Consider the following 17,045-nt stretch of genomic DNA (forward strand, 5'->3'; position numbering starts at 1 on the left):
CCTACCAGCCTCACAACATTCACATTGGAGAAATAGGGTGTGAGACCTAATTAACTTATTTCTATTTTGCCCACCAATAAAAAAATGTTAATTGAAGTTGAATACCTATGTATTTAGAACAAATAAAAGACAATCATCACATTTGTGGAATTGCCTTTTGCTTTAGGCATATGTGTAGAAGAGACTTTCTAAAGTTGTTTTTTAAAGGAAAATGGATAATTTTAATTGCTTTTAATTTAGTGATGATATGTTTTGAAAAGGTTGTTACCTAAAGGCAGGTAACTAAGGTAGCTGGAGCTAAAATTTGATTTTTATGTTGGTAAAAATTGGGTAATTCAAAGTATCAAATAGACATTTCATTATATTGTTAAATGATAAAATTAATGGGTATTTTCAGGAATATATAAATAATTTTTTACTCCTGAGGAGATATTTTTAATATTAGATTGCAGTGTTTTGTTTTTTAAGAGTTTTATAAGCTGGAGACTGATTTAACCCTACATTCTTCTTATATTGCCTTAAACAAAGTTAAAATAATAGCTTATGTTTACGTAGCATTTTTTTCATTTCCACATTCATTTATCCATTATCTCATTTAATCTCATAACAACTTTGTAATTGCTGGGGCAGATTATTAATTTCTTGTTGTATAGATGATGAAGTAAAGTTCAAAGGGATGGTGTCTCTGCAGATAGTGTGCAAGTGGTAGATTGGTCCAGCTAAGATGACTTCCTGAACAAAGGCAGACTACTCAACTTCCGCACAGCTACTCTAGCTAATACCAGAAATTTGCACCAGACTGAATAATGATCAGAAAAAAAATCCAGTGAAGACCCTACAGCAAATGACTTCTCGTTTCTAAGAAATCCACAAAAAATAGGAAGGGGAATCAGCAGTAAAAACCAATACTAGTATGGACAAGCAAGCCCGGAACTTCCTAGAAGGAGCAGAGAAGGGCCAGAAACAGGAGTAGCCTATAGGGATCTCTGACCAGCTTAGAGGAGAAAGCAATAAAACTAACCCAAGAAATGGGTTCCTTGAAAACTAAAGTGGACCAAACAGAATTAAATGATTCTATGGGAAAATAAAAAAAATTAGAATAATAGCAAATAATTTTAAAAAAGGACAAAATGTTATATCTGATATCATGAACAGCTGGCTTGAGAAACACGTCAAGGAAACATAATTTAAGAATCATTGGACTCTTTGAAAACTGTGGTTTAAGAAAAAAAGCCTTGACATTATTTCAAAAAATCATAAATGAAAATTGCTCATTCTGCTGAATTCCTGAATAAATTCCTGAAAGGAATTCCCCAAATTGAAAACTCAGGAATGGCATAGCCAAAATTCAGAACTCCCACATCAAAGAACTCTCTCTCTCTCTCTCTCTCTCACACACACACACACACACACACACACACAATTTGGTATAGAAATAAATCAAACTTAATAGAAAAACAAGTAGGGACAGGGGAGGAGGTAATAGTCCCAAGCAGGACAAACTTTTTGATCCTGAAAAATGAAAAATAAAGCACCAGCATTTAAGGAGGTACCCATTGAATGAGGAGTGGTTGAACAGAATGTAATGGAATATCCTTATTCCTTAAGACAGAATTCTGAAAGAGACAATTAGAGAGAATCCTGGGTGATACAAAATGGGTGCAGAGTAAAGGATGGCATCATTAAGGAAAAAAACTTCAGTAGACTTGAGTAGACTCAAAGTGGAGAAAGACATCAATTTTTGGACATGACTACTGTGGATTCTTTTTACTTGATTCAGCATATTTGTTACAAGGGTGTTTTTTTTCTCTTAAATGCCCTGAAAAGAACAGAAGTAAGCACATGCAAACAGAGCTCTTTTGAAAGTAACGTGTGCAAGTTATTTTATATATGTGTGTATATATATATGTATGTATGTATGTGTGTGTGTGTGTGTGTGTGTATATATATATATATACTTAAAACAATGAAATGGAGAATAATGATTTTATATACTTAGTGAATGCTTTGCATTCTGCTCTGTATGTGGAAATGTTCTTTTGGTGTTTAAATTAATAGAAATATTTTTAAAAGTGGTAGAGCAGAATACTTGAGCTCAGCTTTCCTATATCCAGATCCATTCCATTTTCCCCAAAATCATGGTGCCTCTTGAAGCTGCAAACTTTGAGCAGTCAGTCAAATCTGTACCATAATTCTAAAAAGTCTCAGTAAAGCCTGGAATGGGATTATAGGTCTTAAAATTTTTATGTAATTCTTGAAGAAGTATTCATGCTGAATAATTCTGTAATGTCATTACACTTAAATTTTAAGGCTAGTTTCAGCTCTTCTCAGACAGATTAAGGTAAACCTTTTTATTGTTCAGTTGTTCTTGTCTGACTCATATCCAACTCTTCATGACCCCACTTGGCGTTTTCTTGGCAGAGATACTGAAATGGTTTGCCATTTCCTTCTCCAGCTCATTTTATAGATGAGGAACTGAGGCAAATGAGGTGAAGTGACTTGCTCAGGGTCACACAGCTAGTGGATGAGGCCGAATTTAAACTCTGGGAGACACCTTAGCTTCTAGCTAACATTTTCTGCTTTTCTGTAGACAGGATAAGTCACAGAGATGAAGGACTCATCACCATATCAGACTCCTCAGATGAAGAACTTGCTCTTTTGCCAATCACATCAACTTCTCGACAGCATGAAGAAGAGGAGGATGACTATGACTATGATGATGATGGCAATGATGATGACAACGAGGATGACGATGATGTTGTCATCTTGGCAGAAGTGAGTTTTCCTGAGAATAGAGTGGTGAGGTACTAATGCAGAGCAAATGGATGATGTATTTTATGAGCTAGGATGTTGCAGAAGAGAGAGCTGTGCTGAAAAAACCACCCAGTCTCTTAGCTAGTATTCTAATTACCAATTCCCTTTTTACACAAAGGAGAAATGATTGTAACTTTGTTTAAGTTTTGGAATGGATTGTAGGAACTCAAGTCTTTTCTAGCAGTTTTTATCATTCTGTTTTCTATGCATGATTTAGATTCATTTTAGCTCTGAAGAGGACCAGATATAGTAGATTCATAGAAATAGGTCATAATTAGATCAACTCTCTACCTATCAGCATCTGAAATAAACTTCTGATGAGCCTAATAATTAAGTATGTTAGCTTTAAAACCCTTCAGGACACTCTGATGGCTGACACCAGAGAGGAGTTATTTCCTGAGTTATTCACTGACTTCATCCTTTCCACTTTTCCTAGGGAACATAATAGTATACTAAAGGCACAATCTTCACTGTAGAATGTTTTTGTTCGTGAGGTGTCCAATGACTAAATGTCTGCTCTGATCCTTTTTTCTTATGTTTGTGTTGAGGATCAGGTAAGATGTGTGTTTTGATTAGAACTACATAAAGCTTAATCATGGTTCTCTCATACTCTCATATAATTTTTCCCCCTCTTCCTCTACATTGCTCAGCTTACATGCGTGTGCATGCACACACAGTTCTTCCAAGGCATACAGTTATGAAGTCTATCAACCAGTCTGTTTTATTATCTTTTTCCAATATGTTCCTTTCCCTTCCTGCCCAAAGTGACTGACCTGTCTGCTTAAGCATTTCTTTTGTAAAGAAGAAATGCATTGTTCCTCATGACTCAATGTTATGAGCTTTCCTCAGAGATTTCTTGAGGGCTGGGACTATTTTTGCTTTTCTTTGTATCTCTGGCATGTTTAGTTCAGTGTCTACTACCTAATAAGCACTTAACAAATTTGATTTCAGTCTTCTGAGTAAGCTAAACCTTACCACATAAGTAGATATCTAATGATTCTTTAGAAAAAGCTTTTTAAAGCTATATTTAAGTTTTTGAAATAAATTTGATCTGTAATATGGTTCTGAAGATGAAAATGAAAGTACATTAAATTATAATTCTATAAGGAACTTTGGGGAGGTACTCTGAGAGAAAATTCAAAATTCTCTGCTTTGAATGAGGGGAGCAGAAATTCCCACTTGCTCAGTGAATTGGAGAGTCCCTAGGAACTGAAAATTTCTCTCAGAATTCACCAGTGATTTCATCTTAATAGAATGGGAAACATGGTCTTCCTCAAAGAGGGTAAGGATTTTCATAGGCCCATAGGATTGTAGATTTATATCTTGGGAGGATAGCAGAGTTCATCTACAATGACTCTCATTTTATAGATGAGGTGACTGTTCCAGTTTGAGAATACAGAAATTGATGTTAGGATAACACTCACTCCACTATTATTTAGAGACAGTCTCCAGGATGTTGCTGGATAGAAGCAATGTACAATACTAATACTCCACACTCTGGATTTATTTTCTTATAAGATTTGATTACCTTTTTTTTGAGGAATGAAACTTGTATTTTTAATTTTAATCAGCTTCATTTCAGAGGCAAAATTGTTTTAAAACATTCTAAGGTAATGTCATCAGAAGCTTTGGATTTTATTGATTAATTCCAATTTTATAAAACAGCTACCCTTATAGTAGTCAGATGCAGGAAAATACTTTATCAGTGTTTTTCATTTTTATTTTAGTGGTCTTCAGAGACACTAAAACTAATTACTAGAGAAGTATCAAACTTTCTTGAAATTATGGTATAAATCACTATAATTTATTGTGGTCATAAGGCCTGATTTCTATGTCAAATTATGTCAGAAACAATTTCCTTTTTTCTTATCTCACAATTTTAACCAAGTATATAAGGATATGTAAATGTTAACTTTATTAAATATGTTAAATATTTCTTTTTTTTTTCTACTTTAGACAAATAAACCGCAACTATTACGGCCTATCGTCAAACCTGCTGCCCAGTGGCAGGATATGAATAGACTGGGAGAAGGAGGGTCTAAAAAGAGCATGACTACATTTCTGCAAGAAAAGGATGGTCTTTTTTCAACAGCAAATGATGAACCAAGTTTCAGTGAAAATGACAATAATAGAAACCAAGATCCTCAGTTGCCTGGCTCCTCTGAAGACAGTAAACATAGAGTCAAAAAGGACCGAAATCCCGAGCCTGGACCAAGTAATATCCAAGCTATTAAAGTAATTTTGAAATCTGATGTGAAAAAGGAAATAATCAATTTAGAAGAAGCTGGCTTTCAAAGCAAGCATCCAAATGTGCAAAACCAGTCAACTGAATACTCTGAACCAGAGCTTATACCAAACCTCCGAGAAGCAGCTGCTGCAGTTGATGACCAGGTCATAAGAGAAAATAGTTGGTTAGATCATCCTTATTTCCAACCCATAGACCAAGAACCGAATGAGTTAGCAAATCAAGTTGTTCCACAGCAGGGGCAGCCTGAAGCAGACCTCTCATATAGAGATGAGATTCCAGGACCAGCTTTTCCAAGGCCAGAACCACAGCAAGATGGAATCCCAGGCCCTTCCTCTCCTCAGCCTGCCCATCCTCCTGGAGAACTTAAAGACCATCACCTAGCAATAGACGATGAACAACCTGGTCCAGCTTTCCCATTCCCCGGATCTCATCAGCCTGACTTGGGAAATGTTCCAGAACAAGGAGGCACTTGTGCAGATCAAGATTTTATTACACTACTAGTGAAAGAAACAGTAAGTCTTATTTCTTCCCTTCAGATTTTATGAAGTAGTAGGGAAAAATTTTTTTCATTACTAAAACCTAGTTTGTATATTTATTACATGGATAGGAATAGTTTCCATCAATATTTTCCTAAGAACCATATCCAGATAGATGCCTTAGGTTATTGGGCATATTGGCATGGTAATTTTACATATGAAAATTGAGTCAGAAGCTTTTTCTGTGTGCCTGTGCTCCTCTAAGGTACTAGAGTTGGAGTAGCAGGAATTTAGGCTCCCTCAGATAGCACTGGGCCGATTGATTGACAGGGGCCTTACAGGAGCCTTAGCTTTTTGTTTAATTTGTCCTTATTCCAAATGAAAACCCCAAACACACCAAGTTTTCTGTGATTTGTCAACACAATTTAGAGTGTTTTTTCTTTTTTTTTTTACAATTTCTAATGAAAACAGTTATAGGTGGTATAAAGAAAACAGCAATGTAGCATAGCTCGAAGAATATTGTACTTGGGATTAAGGAGCCCCAGATTCTGGTTTTAGCTCTGCTAGTAATTTCATGTGGGACCTTGGTTTCATTTCCCTGAGCTTCAGTAAAGTGTAGGAATTGGACGTTTAGAGTCTCTTTCGGTTCTAACACTCTAGAATTCCATTCAAACAAAGGAGTCTGAACCCCAGTTAATGGCCTACTTTATAGATGCTTTAAAGCCTCTTCCAGTGTGTGATGTAATGCAGTAGAAACTGTAGTATTCAGAAAGATAATTAAAACAGCTGTACGTTTTTACTCAGTATTCTCTAATTTTACAGTTAATGAAATGGAACTAACATGCTTATTCTTCTCTAGGAAGCAAGATTTCCAGATGTAGCAAATGGGTATATTGAAGAAATAATACATTTGAAGAATTTTTATGATTTAAATGTGTAAGTATAGAACTTAAAACATATTTTTGTCATAGTAGGTGACTTTTATGTTTGTTATAGTAGATGACCCAGTCATAGTAGGTAACTTTTATATTTGTGTTCTAGAAAACATACTGTAACAGCAAAATGATCTTGTGTTTACATCTGGTAGTTTTGGAAGCACACATCCGTATAGTTACAGTTTAAATTGGTAGCATCTTTTGGCAATTTCAGTTAATGTGTTCTAGGGTTTCCCTTTTTCAGATGATGCTATTGCTAAATTTGGTTATACTGGTAATTTCATTTTTGTTATAATTTGTGACATTTTATGGGATGTTTCAGCAAGATTTCTTTTTTTTAGTATCATTTTGCAAGAGATTAGACTTCAGCTATTAAAGTTCTTGTTTGACATTTAGATGTTCTTTCTGTACGTGTCAGTAGGACTTTAATACCTACCTTTGTTTTGGAATATATAGATAAAAAGTCTTTTCTTTTACTGTTTTTTTCCTGTCAGGAAGTAATCTCACTTGTATCGAGAAGATATTGGAAACATTTGCAAAGAGATATGCTTGAATGATTAATTTGGTATTTGATTGGAATATTTAGCATTTTGTGGAGTTATACCTATTTGTGAGTTATATCTATTTATATCTATTTACTCATGTAAAATAACAAGCAGTCAAAATTGAACAGGCTCAAAGCCTTTGGGATTTGTCATGAAGAAATATTCTTTTCCACCTTGTTTTTACTCTTTGAATTAACACTGCCCAACCTAAAGGGTCATGTCCATAAAATACTGTAAATCACTTTTTTTAAAAAATTAGAATTTTTGGAAACTTTTTAATTTGGATGTTAAAAATATGAGCTAAAAAGAGCACTTCCATATACATAGTAAAACACAAAAGGAATATTTCACATGAAACTATGAATCTCTTTCTTTTCTTTTTAAATACAAGATGTTCCAGAAGCCTTAGTGCAATTTTAAGCTACTAAAATTGCTGTAGGATTTTTGGGACAACTTGTATATATAAATTCAACATAAAGCTTTCAAAGGTTTTTTGTTTTTCTGTGAGTTCTTCTGACTTCTTCTGTTCTCTTCTGTGAATTTTTAATAAATGCTTCATTAACATTCTTTTTTTCCTTTTTTGTCAACTGTCCCTAGCTTCCCCTCTCATTTCCAACTCCTCAGCCCCACTGGAAAAAAAATCAAAATCTTTGTAATAAATGTGCCTACTCAAGGAAAACAAGTTTCTGTGTTGGCTAAATTCCCGTGTTTAAAATGTATGTCATATTCTGTACCTTGAGTCCAGTTTCTATAAAATAACTAGAAGAGGAAGTGCCAAGTTTCATTTTAGATTAAAATTTAATATAAACTTTTATACCATAAAATAAAAAAAATTCATGAAAAATCCTTAAGGTTAGATATTTACATCTAACTCTAGCTTAGAAGCTCACATAATTAATTGGACTTATAATAGTGAAGCGTGTGATTAAGTTAAGTAGATTTTTCTAGAATTCTTTATTTCCTGTTGAGTTGTATACAATGCACTTAGTCAGTATCACCTTTTACCTATGCTAGATATCTGCATTTCTTTATCACAAGACAGTAGAATCCATGCTTCTACTAGAAGCAGATAGATGCTGTTGTCTCACAAATATTAATCTCCATTAACATCTAGATAAAGGAGGATTTTTTTTTCTTTTTTTGGTGAGGCGATTAGGGTTAACAGACTTGCCCAGGGTCACACAGCTAGTAAATGTCAAGTGTCTGAGGCCAGATTTGAACTCAGGTCCTCCTGACTCAAAGGCGAGAGCTCTATCCACTGTACCACCTAGCTGCCTCTAGAAAGAGGATTTCTTATAGTCTTCTAGCCAGCTTTGATTTCCTTTTGATTTTAACCCTAGATTCTTGGAACAAATTTAATTCTCACAACTAATCTAAGCAACAATAATATAATGCATCTCCAGGATAAATAAAAAGCTAAGTTGACCATCACCCAAGTTTCAGTTTCTTTTCTCTTCATGTTTCTTACGCCCTTTGTATATTATTACCTTGAGGGAGCTTTTCACAGCAGAAGAGTCCTGACAGGACAGGCAAATTGTTCATAATGTTCACTAGGGAACCATGAAGTTTTTGCTTTAGGATGCATATTAAGGTCTCTGGCTGGTTAGCCAAGACTTGTAGTCCATAGATTTATGTCACTTAAATTTGTCTAATATTTCTTTGTACTGTAATCACATGTCTAGAGGTAAACAGGTTGGAACACTAGTCAAGGTTACTTTATAGAATACTCTCATCTCCATGGCATGTCAAGCCTGGACAGGCATGAAATACAGTGAACAAATGGCTGATTTGGGTTCTTGCAAGCCTCTCAATTGACCTTGTGCCCTGTGGTATTAATGAATAGTGTTCTGGTTTTGATAAGAGGAAAGGCTTGTAATTAATTCTTGTTGACGCGGAATTTATTTTCCATCAAAGTTTTAAACCTCAAAGAGTAGCAGTAAAGATAATTGAAATGTGAAGCAAGGTAGGACCTTGCTATTCTTGAGCAATTCCTCCTTGCTCAATGGAATTCCCATTATTTAGATTTTGGTATGGAAATAACTATGAATATATAAAATAATTTAGTGTGAAGTCACTAGTGAATGAGGGAAAGATCACATTTAAAAAATCATTGTAGTATAGTAATGCTGACTGTTTAAAATCCTAAAAGATGATGCTATTAAAGTGTGGTACTCAATATACCAGCAAATTTGGAAAACTCAGCAGTGGCCACTGCATTGGAAAAGGTTGGTTTATATTCTATTCCTAAAGAAGAGCAGTGCCAAAGAATGTAAACACTATCGAACAGTTACCCTTCATTTCACGTGCTGGCAAGGTTATGCTTAAGGATTGAGAATTAACAGAATTGCAGGCTGATTTTTGAAGAGGCAGAGAAACTAGAGACCAAATTGCCAACATTTACTGGATTACAGAGAAAGCAAGGGAGTTTCAGAAAAATATCTCCTTCTGCATCATTTATTACACTAAAGCCTTTGACTGTGTAGATCACAACAAATTATGGCAAGTCCTCAAAGAGATGGGAGTACCAGGTCATCTTAGTTGTCTCTTGAAAAACCTGTATAGTGATCAAGAAACAACAGTTAAAAGTGAACATGGAACGACTGATTGGTTTAAGATTGAGAAAGGAATACAGTAAGGCTGCGCATTATTTATTTAATTTATATGCAGAGTACGTCTTTCAAAATACTAGTATTAAGGTTGCCAGGAGAAATAACAGTCTCAGATGTGCAGACAATACCACTCTGGTAGAAAGTGAAGAAGGATTAAGAAGCCTCTTGATGAGGGTAAAAGAAGAGAAAGAGGAGAGAGTGAAATCTGACTTGAAGCTTAAAAGTAAAAAAAAAAAAAAACAACAAACAAAAAAACTAAGATCATGGCAGCTGGTCCCATCACATCCTGGCAAATAGAGGAAAAATTGATAGTAGCATCAGATTTTATATTCTTGGGCTCAAAGATGACTGCAGACTGTGACTGCAGCCATGAAATTAAAAAATGATTGAAATAGATTTTGGTATACTGTTTTTCATTTGAACTATTAGAATTCAATGGAAACCTCACAGTAACAGATTGTGAATTTTAGATGGCTTTGGCTTCATACCTCAACATATATATACTAAGACTTGATCAGTTTACCTAAGGAAGGTAAGATCTTAGGTACATTGACTCTATGTGCAGTGGATAGTAATTTAAAAAGAACACTGATTCATTCAGTGTGTCCATTTCTTGAGTAATCATGTGTCTACACTAAATCAAGCCTGCACTAAGAAAGAGGTTGAGATGGAGGAAGGAGAAGCAAGAAATAATATTAGGGTATAATTGGAGTGAGAAAATGAACTTTCTCTCCCTGTCCTTTCATTACCATTTGATCCCTTCACCAAAGATCCTGTCACTGACTGTTGAGGTAATTTGGGAATAGTTGGGTGGGTTGTTAAGGTGAATCCATTGGAGTTGTGTAGGTCTACAGTGGAGATAATGACGTGTGGCAAGAGCTGCCATTCGTATCAAGAAACTATATTATGTTGGATATTCATAAATTGAGCAGGACTATTTATATTAATGTCCTTGTCACATTTGGGAAAAATCCTATACAGTTTGCCTAATTTATTAGATCTTGCTGCAGAATGAAGAAATTGGGTTAATGGATTTGGTGTTTTCTTATAAGAAGATTCTGCATTGAAATATATTAAATTAAATCAACCTTGCTGATAGTACTGTAGAGGAGGCTGTAACTTAAAATAACTAAATCATTATCCTTTATTCCTGATATATTTGCAAATAACTGAATAAAAATATAAAAGTTTTTACTTATTCCAGTATAATGTAAGCTCCTTCAGAGTAGGGATTATTTTTTCAGTTAGTCTTTATATCTCTAGCATGGAGCCCAAGTTCCTTGAATGAAGTAAGTACTTGTAAATGCTTCTCGAATGAATTATCAGCTTTAATTTATGTGTATAGTAGATACATGTGCATATGCGAAAGCATGCAACACTATTATCTCCTTGGCAGATAATGACAGTACCTAGTAGCACGTAGTACAATCGCTTGTCTCCTGCTTTTTTGACTGTCTTGATTTAGCTATGACTTGGTTGTATCAGCCAGCAGGTTCAAGTATTGAATATGAAGGAGTGAGAATAAATGCACATTGCTACCTCAGATCATTTAAGTTCAAAATTTTTTTTTTTTTTTTGTGGACTGATGGGGTTTTTAGTAAGCTAGTGGCCAATTGTACTGTAATAGAGAATTTTAATTTCTAATGTTACATTTGCCTCACTCTGTGGGTATTTCACTTTGGATAAATATGAAGGTAATGTTTGTTTTGTTTTGTTTTTTGCAGACTTTGTAATTTTCTTCTGGAAAACCCAGATTATCCAAAGAAGGAAGGCAGAGTGGTTTTAAATCCTAATAGTAGCCTGCTTGCCAGCCAAGATGAGAAAAAGGCAAGTGTAATAGTCTTATTTCTGTGTTTTTCCAATATGCCCTTTACCTTTTTTTTATCATACTCTTTAAGGGAAGGAAAGCAGATTTCAATATTGTATTGTTGTAGGCAGATTTTTTTGGTTTTAATGCCTGGAGTAGTATTTCAAAGTTTACTCATGTTTTTCTGATATTTGCCAAGCTCGGCTACTGTGAAACCTGTATTTAATTTAATTAATTAAATTTAATTTCTGCCTTTCATTTCTTCGTCTTCTTCCTTCTCCTCCTTATCCTTAACCCTCCAACCAAAAAGAGCCCCAAAACAAAAAAAAAAAACAAAACTAAAACTTTTAATTTCATAGTTAGTTACAGAGTCACGATCTCCTAGTTCTCCCAACATACCTTCTCCACAACAAACTAGTAAATGCACCAGACTGAATTCTGATCAGGAAAGTCAAGAAAAACAGTGACTCATTTAAGAGAGGTCTCTGGACGCTGGGCTAAAGGCCATCCAGGAGCCCAGTGCAGTCGTAAAAATAGCAACAGTGAGACTGGAAGTATTCCAGCATCCAGGGACAGAAAGGAAACCAAGAGTATACCAGGGCAGGAAGCACTGGGACAGAAAGAGATCCAAGTGGATCCCTAAACTAGTGCTAGGAACAAGAATAGGTGCCACCTGGAAACTCTGTTACCCATGACCCAGTTCTTGATCATTAATCCAGGGCAAAGAGGAGCAGTCACAACTGAGGATGGGGCCCTACTTGAGTACCAAGTACAGAACCAACTCTAGGAACTTAGCTGTGTGACTCTGAGCCCAGGAGTAGAGCAGTGACTCAGTTTTAACCTTAGCATAGCACTCAAATCTGCAGTGGTCCGAAAAGCATCGTGGAACCCAGGACTAGAAAGAGAACCAAGATAGAACACCAGAGCAAGAGATTGGTGCAGGAATGGGTGCCATTTGGTAGCCCTATCACTCATTACTCAATTCTGAGTCACAGATCCAGGGCAGAGGATGTAATCAGGTGAGGGCCCTGAGTTAACTGAACAAAAACAGATTCTAGAAACTTATCTGTGTGGCTCCTGAGCACAGGAGCAGAGCAGTGACTGGGTTCTAACCAATAACCTACCACACAAGCCTGAAGTAGAAAAATTTCAAAAAAAAGGGTTCAAGAACACTGCCGAGGGGAACCGGTAGCTCAGGTGCTCTTAACCTTCAGAATCTTCCATTGGACTAACAGTGACTGAGTCCAGCAACAGTCTACTGAAACTCACCTGAAGAACCCAAACCTGAGTCAGGAACTTGGCAGAGCTCAGGCCAACAGGTTTGTAAACATCTGTTGCTGTATCACAACACTTTGGAAGCACTGAAAGCTTGCAGATCCCTAGACTGAGCTGTGAAAATAGCTGAAGAAAATAAAAGCTCAGGCCAGATATCCTCCCTTCTCCCTCAACACTATGAGGCCAAAGTCAAGAGGTAGGCTGGAAGAGTGAGCGGAAAAAGATCTCCTTTGGTTTCTGGGAAACTCAAGACATAAACACAGAAGACAATGACTTGGAAACTCCTACAAGCAAAGCTCAAAGAAAAATGCACATTGGGCACAAGTACAGCAAGAATTCCAAGAAGAGTTAAAGCAAGAGCTAAAGAAAAATTTTTAAAGGAGCCTGACAAAAATAAGAGCAGTAGAGGAAAAAATGGAAAAAAAAATGAGAGATAACGAAGATTGTTATAAAAAGAGAATTAATAGCTGTGTAAAAAGAGGTATAAAATATTGTGGAAGAAAATAACTGCTTAAAAATTAGGATTGGGCATCAAACAAAGTCAAAAGACTGAAAAAATAAAGAAGGTATGAAATATTTGTCAGGAAAAACACTGAGCAGGAAAATAGATCAAGGAGAGATAATTAAAGAATGATTGGTAAATGAAGAATGAAGAATTGGTCTTCCTGAAAGCTATGGATAACAACTGCAACAACAACAACAAAGAGCTTAGACATATTTAAAGAAATTATAAGAGAAAATTGCCAAGATAGCTTAGAACCAGATAGAAATTGAAAGAAATTAAAGTAGAAATTGACCATATTAACAAAAAACACAATAAAAAAATCATATGATTATATCAATAGATGCAGAGAAGGCTTTTGACAAAATTCAGCACCCATTCTTATTAAAAGTACAGGAATAAATGGAGCATTCCCTAAAATGACAGGTAGTACCTATCAAAAACCAAGAAACAAGCATTATCTGTAGTGGGGATAAGCTTAGAAGGCTTTCTAGTAAGATCTGGGGTGAAGCAAAGGTGTCTGATCACCACTACTATTCAATATCATTAGAAATGCTACCTGAATCATTAAGACAAGAAAAAGATACTGAAAGAACAAACATAGGCAATGAGGAAACAAAACTGTCATTCTGCAGATGTTTTACTTCTTAGACAACCTTAGTGAGCCAGCTAAAAAACTTAATTAAAATAAGTAAAAATTTAAGCAAAATTGCAAGATGTGAAACCTATAGAAATCATCAACATTTCTGAATATTATCAACAAAATTCAGCGGGAAAAGATAAAAAGAGAAATACTACAGATGCCAGGAAGACTCCCAAGTATTTTATACCATCTGCCGTATAAAATATTTGGGAGTCTTCCTGCCAAGACACATACAGGAACAATATGAACACAATATAAAAGAACTTCGCAGAAATAAAGACAGATCTAAATAATTGGAGAAATATTAATTGCTCATGAGTAGGCTGAGCCAATATAATAAAAATGACAATACTACCTAAATTAATTTACTGTTTAGTGCCATACCAGTTGAATTACCAGACAATTACTTTATACAGCTAGAAAAAGAATAATAAAGTTCATCTGGAGGAACAAAAGGTCAGAAATATTAAGGGCACTCATGAAATAAAAATATGAAGCATGGAGGACTAGCAATAGCAAATCTCAGACTATACTACGAGGCTATAATCGTCAAAACAATTTAGTACTGGGTAAGAGATTGATCAGTAGAAAATTTTTGTTCAGTTTCAGTTATGTCAGACTCTTTGTGACCCCATTTAGGGTTTTCTTGGCAAAGACACTGGTAGTGTCCTTCTCCAGCTCATTTTATAGATTAGGAAACTGAAGCAAAGGGGGTTAAATGACTTGCCCAGGAACCCATAGCTAGTAAGTATTTATAATAGCTCTTTTTGCATTAGCAAAAAATCAGAACTTAGGGGATGCCCATCAATTAGGGAATGGCTGAGCAAGTTGAATGAATGTAATGGAATACTATTGTGCTGTAAGAAATATTGTTACAGATGGTTTCAGAACTTATGCAAAGTGAAGTGAGCAAAAACACAGGAACAATTTTTACAGTGATAGCAATATTGTGAAAATAATCAACCCTGAAGAACTTAGTAATTCTAATCAATACAATGACCAACTATAATTCTCAAGGAGTCATGATGAAACATGGTCTCCACCTCCAGATAGAGAACTATTGGACTCAGTAGATTGAAGCATATTTTTTTCTTTTTCTTTTGATTTTTGGAACATGGCTAAAGTGGAAATTTGTTTTGTGTGTCTATATATATTTGTAATAGCCTTAATTTTGATTGCCTTCTTGATTGGTGGAGTTGGAGGAGCAGAGGAGATAATTTGGAGCAAAAGTAAAATTGAATTAGGGAAAAAAAGATTTCCTAGTCCCAACAAAAGATAACAGACAATGTGAACTAGATATTACTCTGTTAATATCTTGTTTTAAAATTAAGCAAGAACATTGTAATCTCAGGAGGCCTCTATTTTCGGATCTCTATTTCAGTGAATGAACGAAATAGAAATCAAAAAATAAAGGAAAAAGAAATTTGCCACTGAGAAATGTAAAAACAAAACAAAACTGTAGAACTACTACTTTGGATTCTGTTACTCTTCCTATTCCCCCCCTCCCCTTTCCTTCCTCCCTTTTTCTCCCTCCTCTCTCTCCCCCTCCCTCTCTTTTCCACCCTCCCTCACTCCTATTAATTCATGTATTCTCATGGGATGGAACACAGTTGTTTTGAGACTACTTGAAGTTCCTTTGTATATTTGTTTGTTGTGTTGCAAAGAAATCCCATTAACAAATTTTATTGGTTTTCTGCTTCTCTTTCATTTCAGGTGTCTAAAGTGGACTATTTTGACTTTTCTAAACTTACCCCTCTTGACCAGCGTTGCTTTATGCAAGCTACTGATCTACTCATGGAAGATTTCAAAATGCTCAGCACTCAGGACATCAAGTGGGCACTACATGAGCTCAAGGGACACTATGCAATCACCCGAAAGGTCCTCTACTTATGTTTTTGGGTTCTTTTTCTTAGCCACCTCCTACTTTTCCCCCTATTATCTAGATGAAGAGGTCAGGTTAAATAGTCATTTAACCTGAGTGTGATTTCTCCTGGAGAACAGAAAGTGAAGGTGTGGCCTTTGGGGGAGGTTGGGACAGAGGACTCTAAGGAGATCACAGATTTTGAAGGGTTCTGAGAAGTCTCCCAGGCTAAAACCCATTGATTTGCTATTGAAGAGTCTGAGGCCAAAAAAGGTTGCCCAAAGTCACATAGGTAGGACTGAGTAGAGGAGAAATTTGATCTTTTTCCTTTCTCCAGAGGACTTAAAGAAGAGCAAAAGTGTGATAAGCATAAAAATCATCTTCATGGCAGGATGCTAAAATATTAAGATTGATTACTAAGGGGAGTGGTAAGGTATTTTTCTTTGAAAATCTTTAAGAGAAGACTAGATAGATGCTGTGTGTGACACTAAGGAATAAAAGGGACTCAAACTTGCTGTACCTATTTGGAAAATCATTGAAACTAACATGTAACTATGATTCTTACAGTATAAAACAGCCCTGTTGGCCTGTGCCTGGTGTGTTCCATACTTTTCACACACATACACTTCATGTTTCTCATAAATGCCATGATACTGGTGTGTCTTTGGGTTGTTAATCCTTGCAGAAGACACCACCACTCCTTGTCAACATTGCTGCTGCTGTGGCCAGTCTTGGAAAAGTTCCTACCTCATCTGATCTGTATCCAGCTAGGAGGCTGCAGGAGATTGCTGGTTGATTCCTTTCGTTTACTTGAACCTGATACTGATCCCAGGTTGGAGGTAGTAGTGACCAAAGGAAGTATATTTGACTATAGGATGTCTCCAAGACTTTTCCTACAAGGCAGTTAGTTCCTGTACCTGCCCAAGCAGCCTTATGTATAACCTGAATTTTTTATGACCTGGCATCATGGAAATTTTCCCTGCCTGCATCCGTAGAGTGACTTATGACTAGAAACCCCCTGCTTTGCGAAGAATTTTGTTATCTCTTTGCATACTGGAGAAAAGTGCTGTGAAAGGACAGGTGGGAGGAAGGAAGGGAGAAAATATATTTTTTACATATATATATATTCAAAAGAGAAACCTATTTTCTGTAAACATTATGAAAAAAGGAATGCTTCTTAGTCAAGAATGGAAATTAGGATTTATGATTACAGTGAGATTCTGAGGTAACTCTAGTTCATGTCTGATTTTTTTGAAAGATTTATAAGGTCAGATCTTTGTTGTCCAATGGGGTAGGACTTGGTGAATTAACATGGACTTTCACATTCAAT

The 17,045-nt window shown here is 35.7% G+C and overlaps 1 protein-coding gene across 1 annotated transcript in view; it reads left to right on the forward strand.

The window, feature by feature from the left end:
- Positions 1-17,045, forward strand: part of RNF216 (ring finger protein 216) — a 179,876-nt gene that overhangs the window by 55,526 nt on the left and 107,305 nt on the right. The window contains exons 3-7 of the mRNA XM_027874745.1: positions 2,591-2,775; positions 4,771-5,574; positions 6,398-6,474; positions 11,352-11,454; positions 15,568-15,732. Coding sequence (XP_027730546.1) covers positions 2,591-2,775; positions 4,771-5,574; positions 6,398-6,474; positions 11,352-11,454; positions 15,568-15,732 — 1,334 coding nt within the window. The remainder of the gene's footprint in view (positions 1-2,590; positions 2,776-4,770; positions 5,575-6,397; positions 6,475-11,351; positions 11,455-15,567; positions 15,733-17,045) is intronic.

This window comes from Vombatus ursinus, unplaced genomic scaffold (assembly GCF_900497805.2).
Source record: "Vombatus ursinus unplaced genomic scaffold, bare-nosed wombat genome assembly UNPS02014807.1, whole genome shotgun sequence".
Classification (NCBI taxonomy): Eukaryota; Metazoa; Chordata; class Mammalia; order Diprotodontia; family Vombatidae; genus Vombatus; species Vombatus ursinus.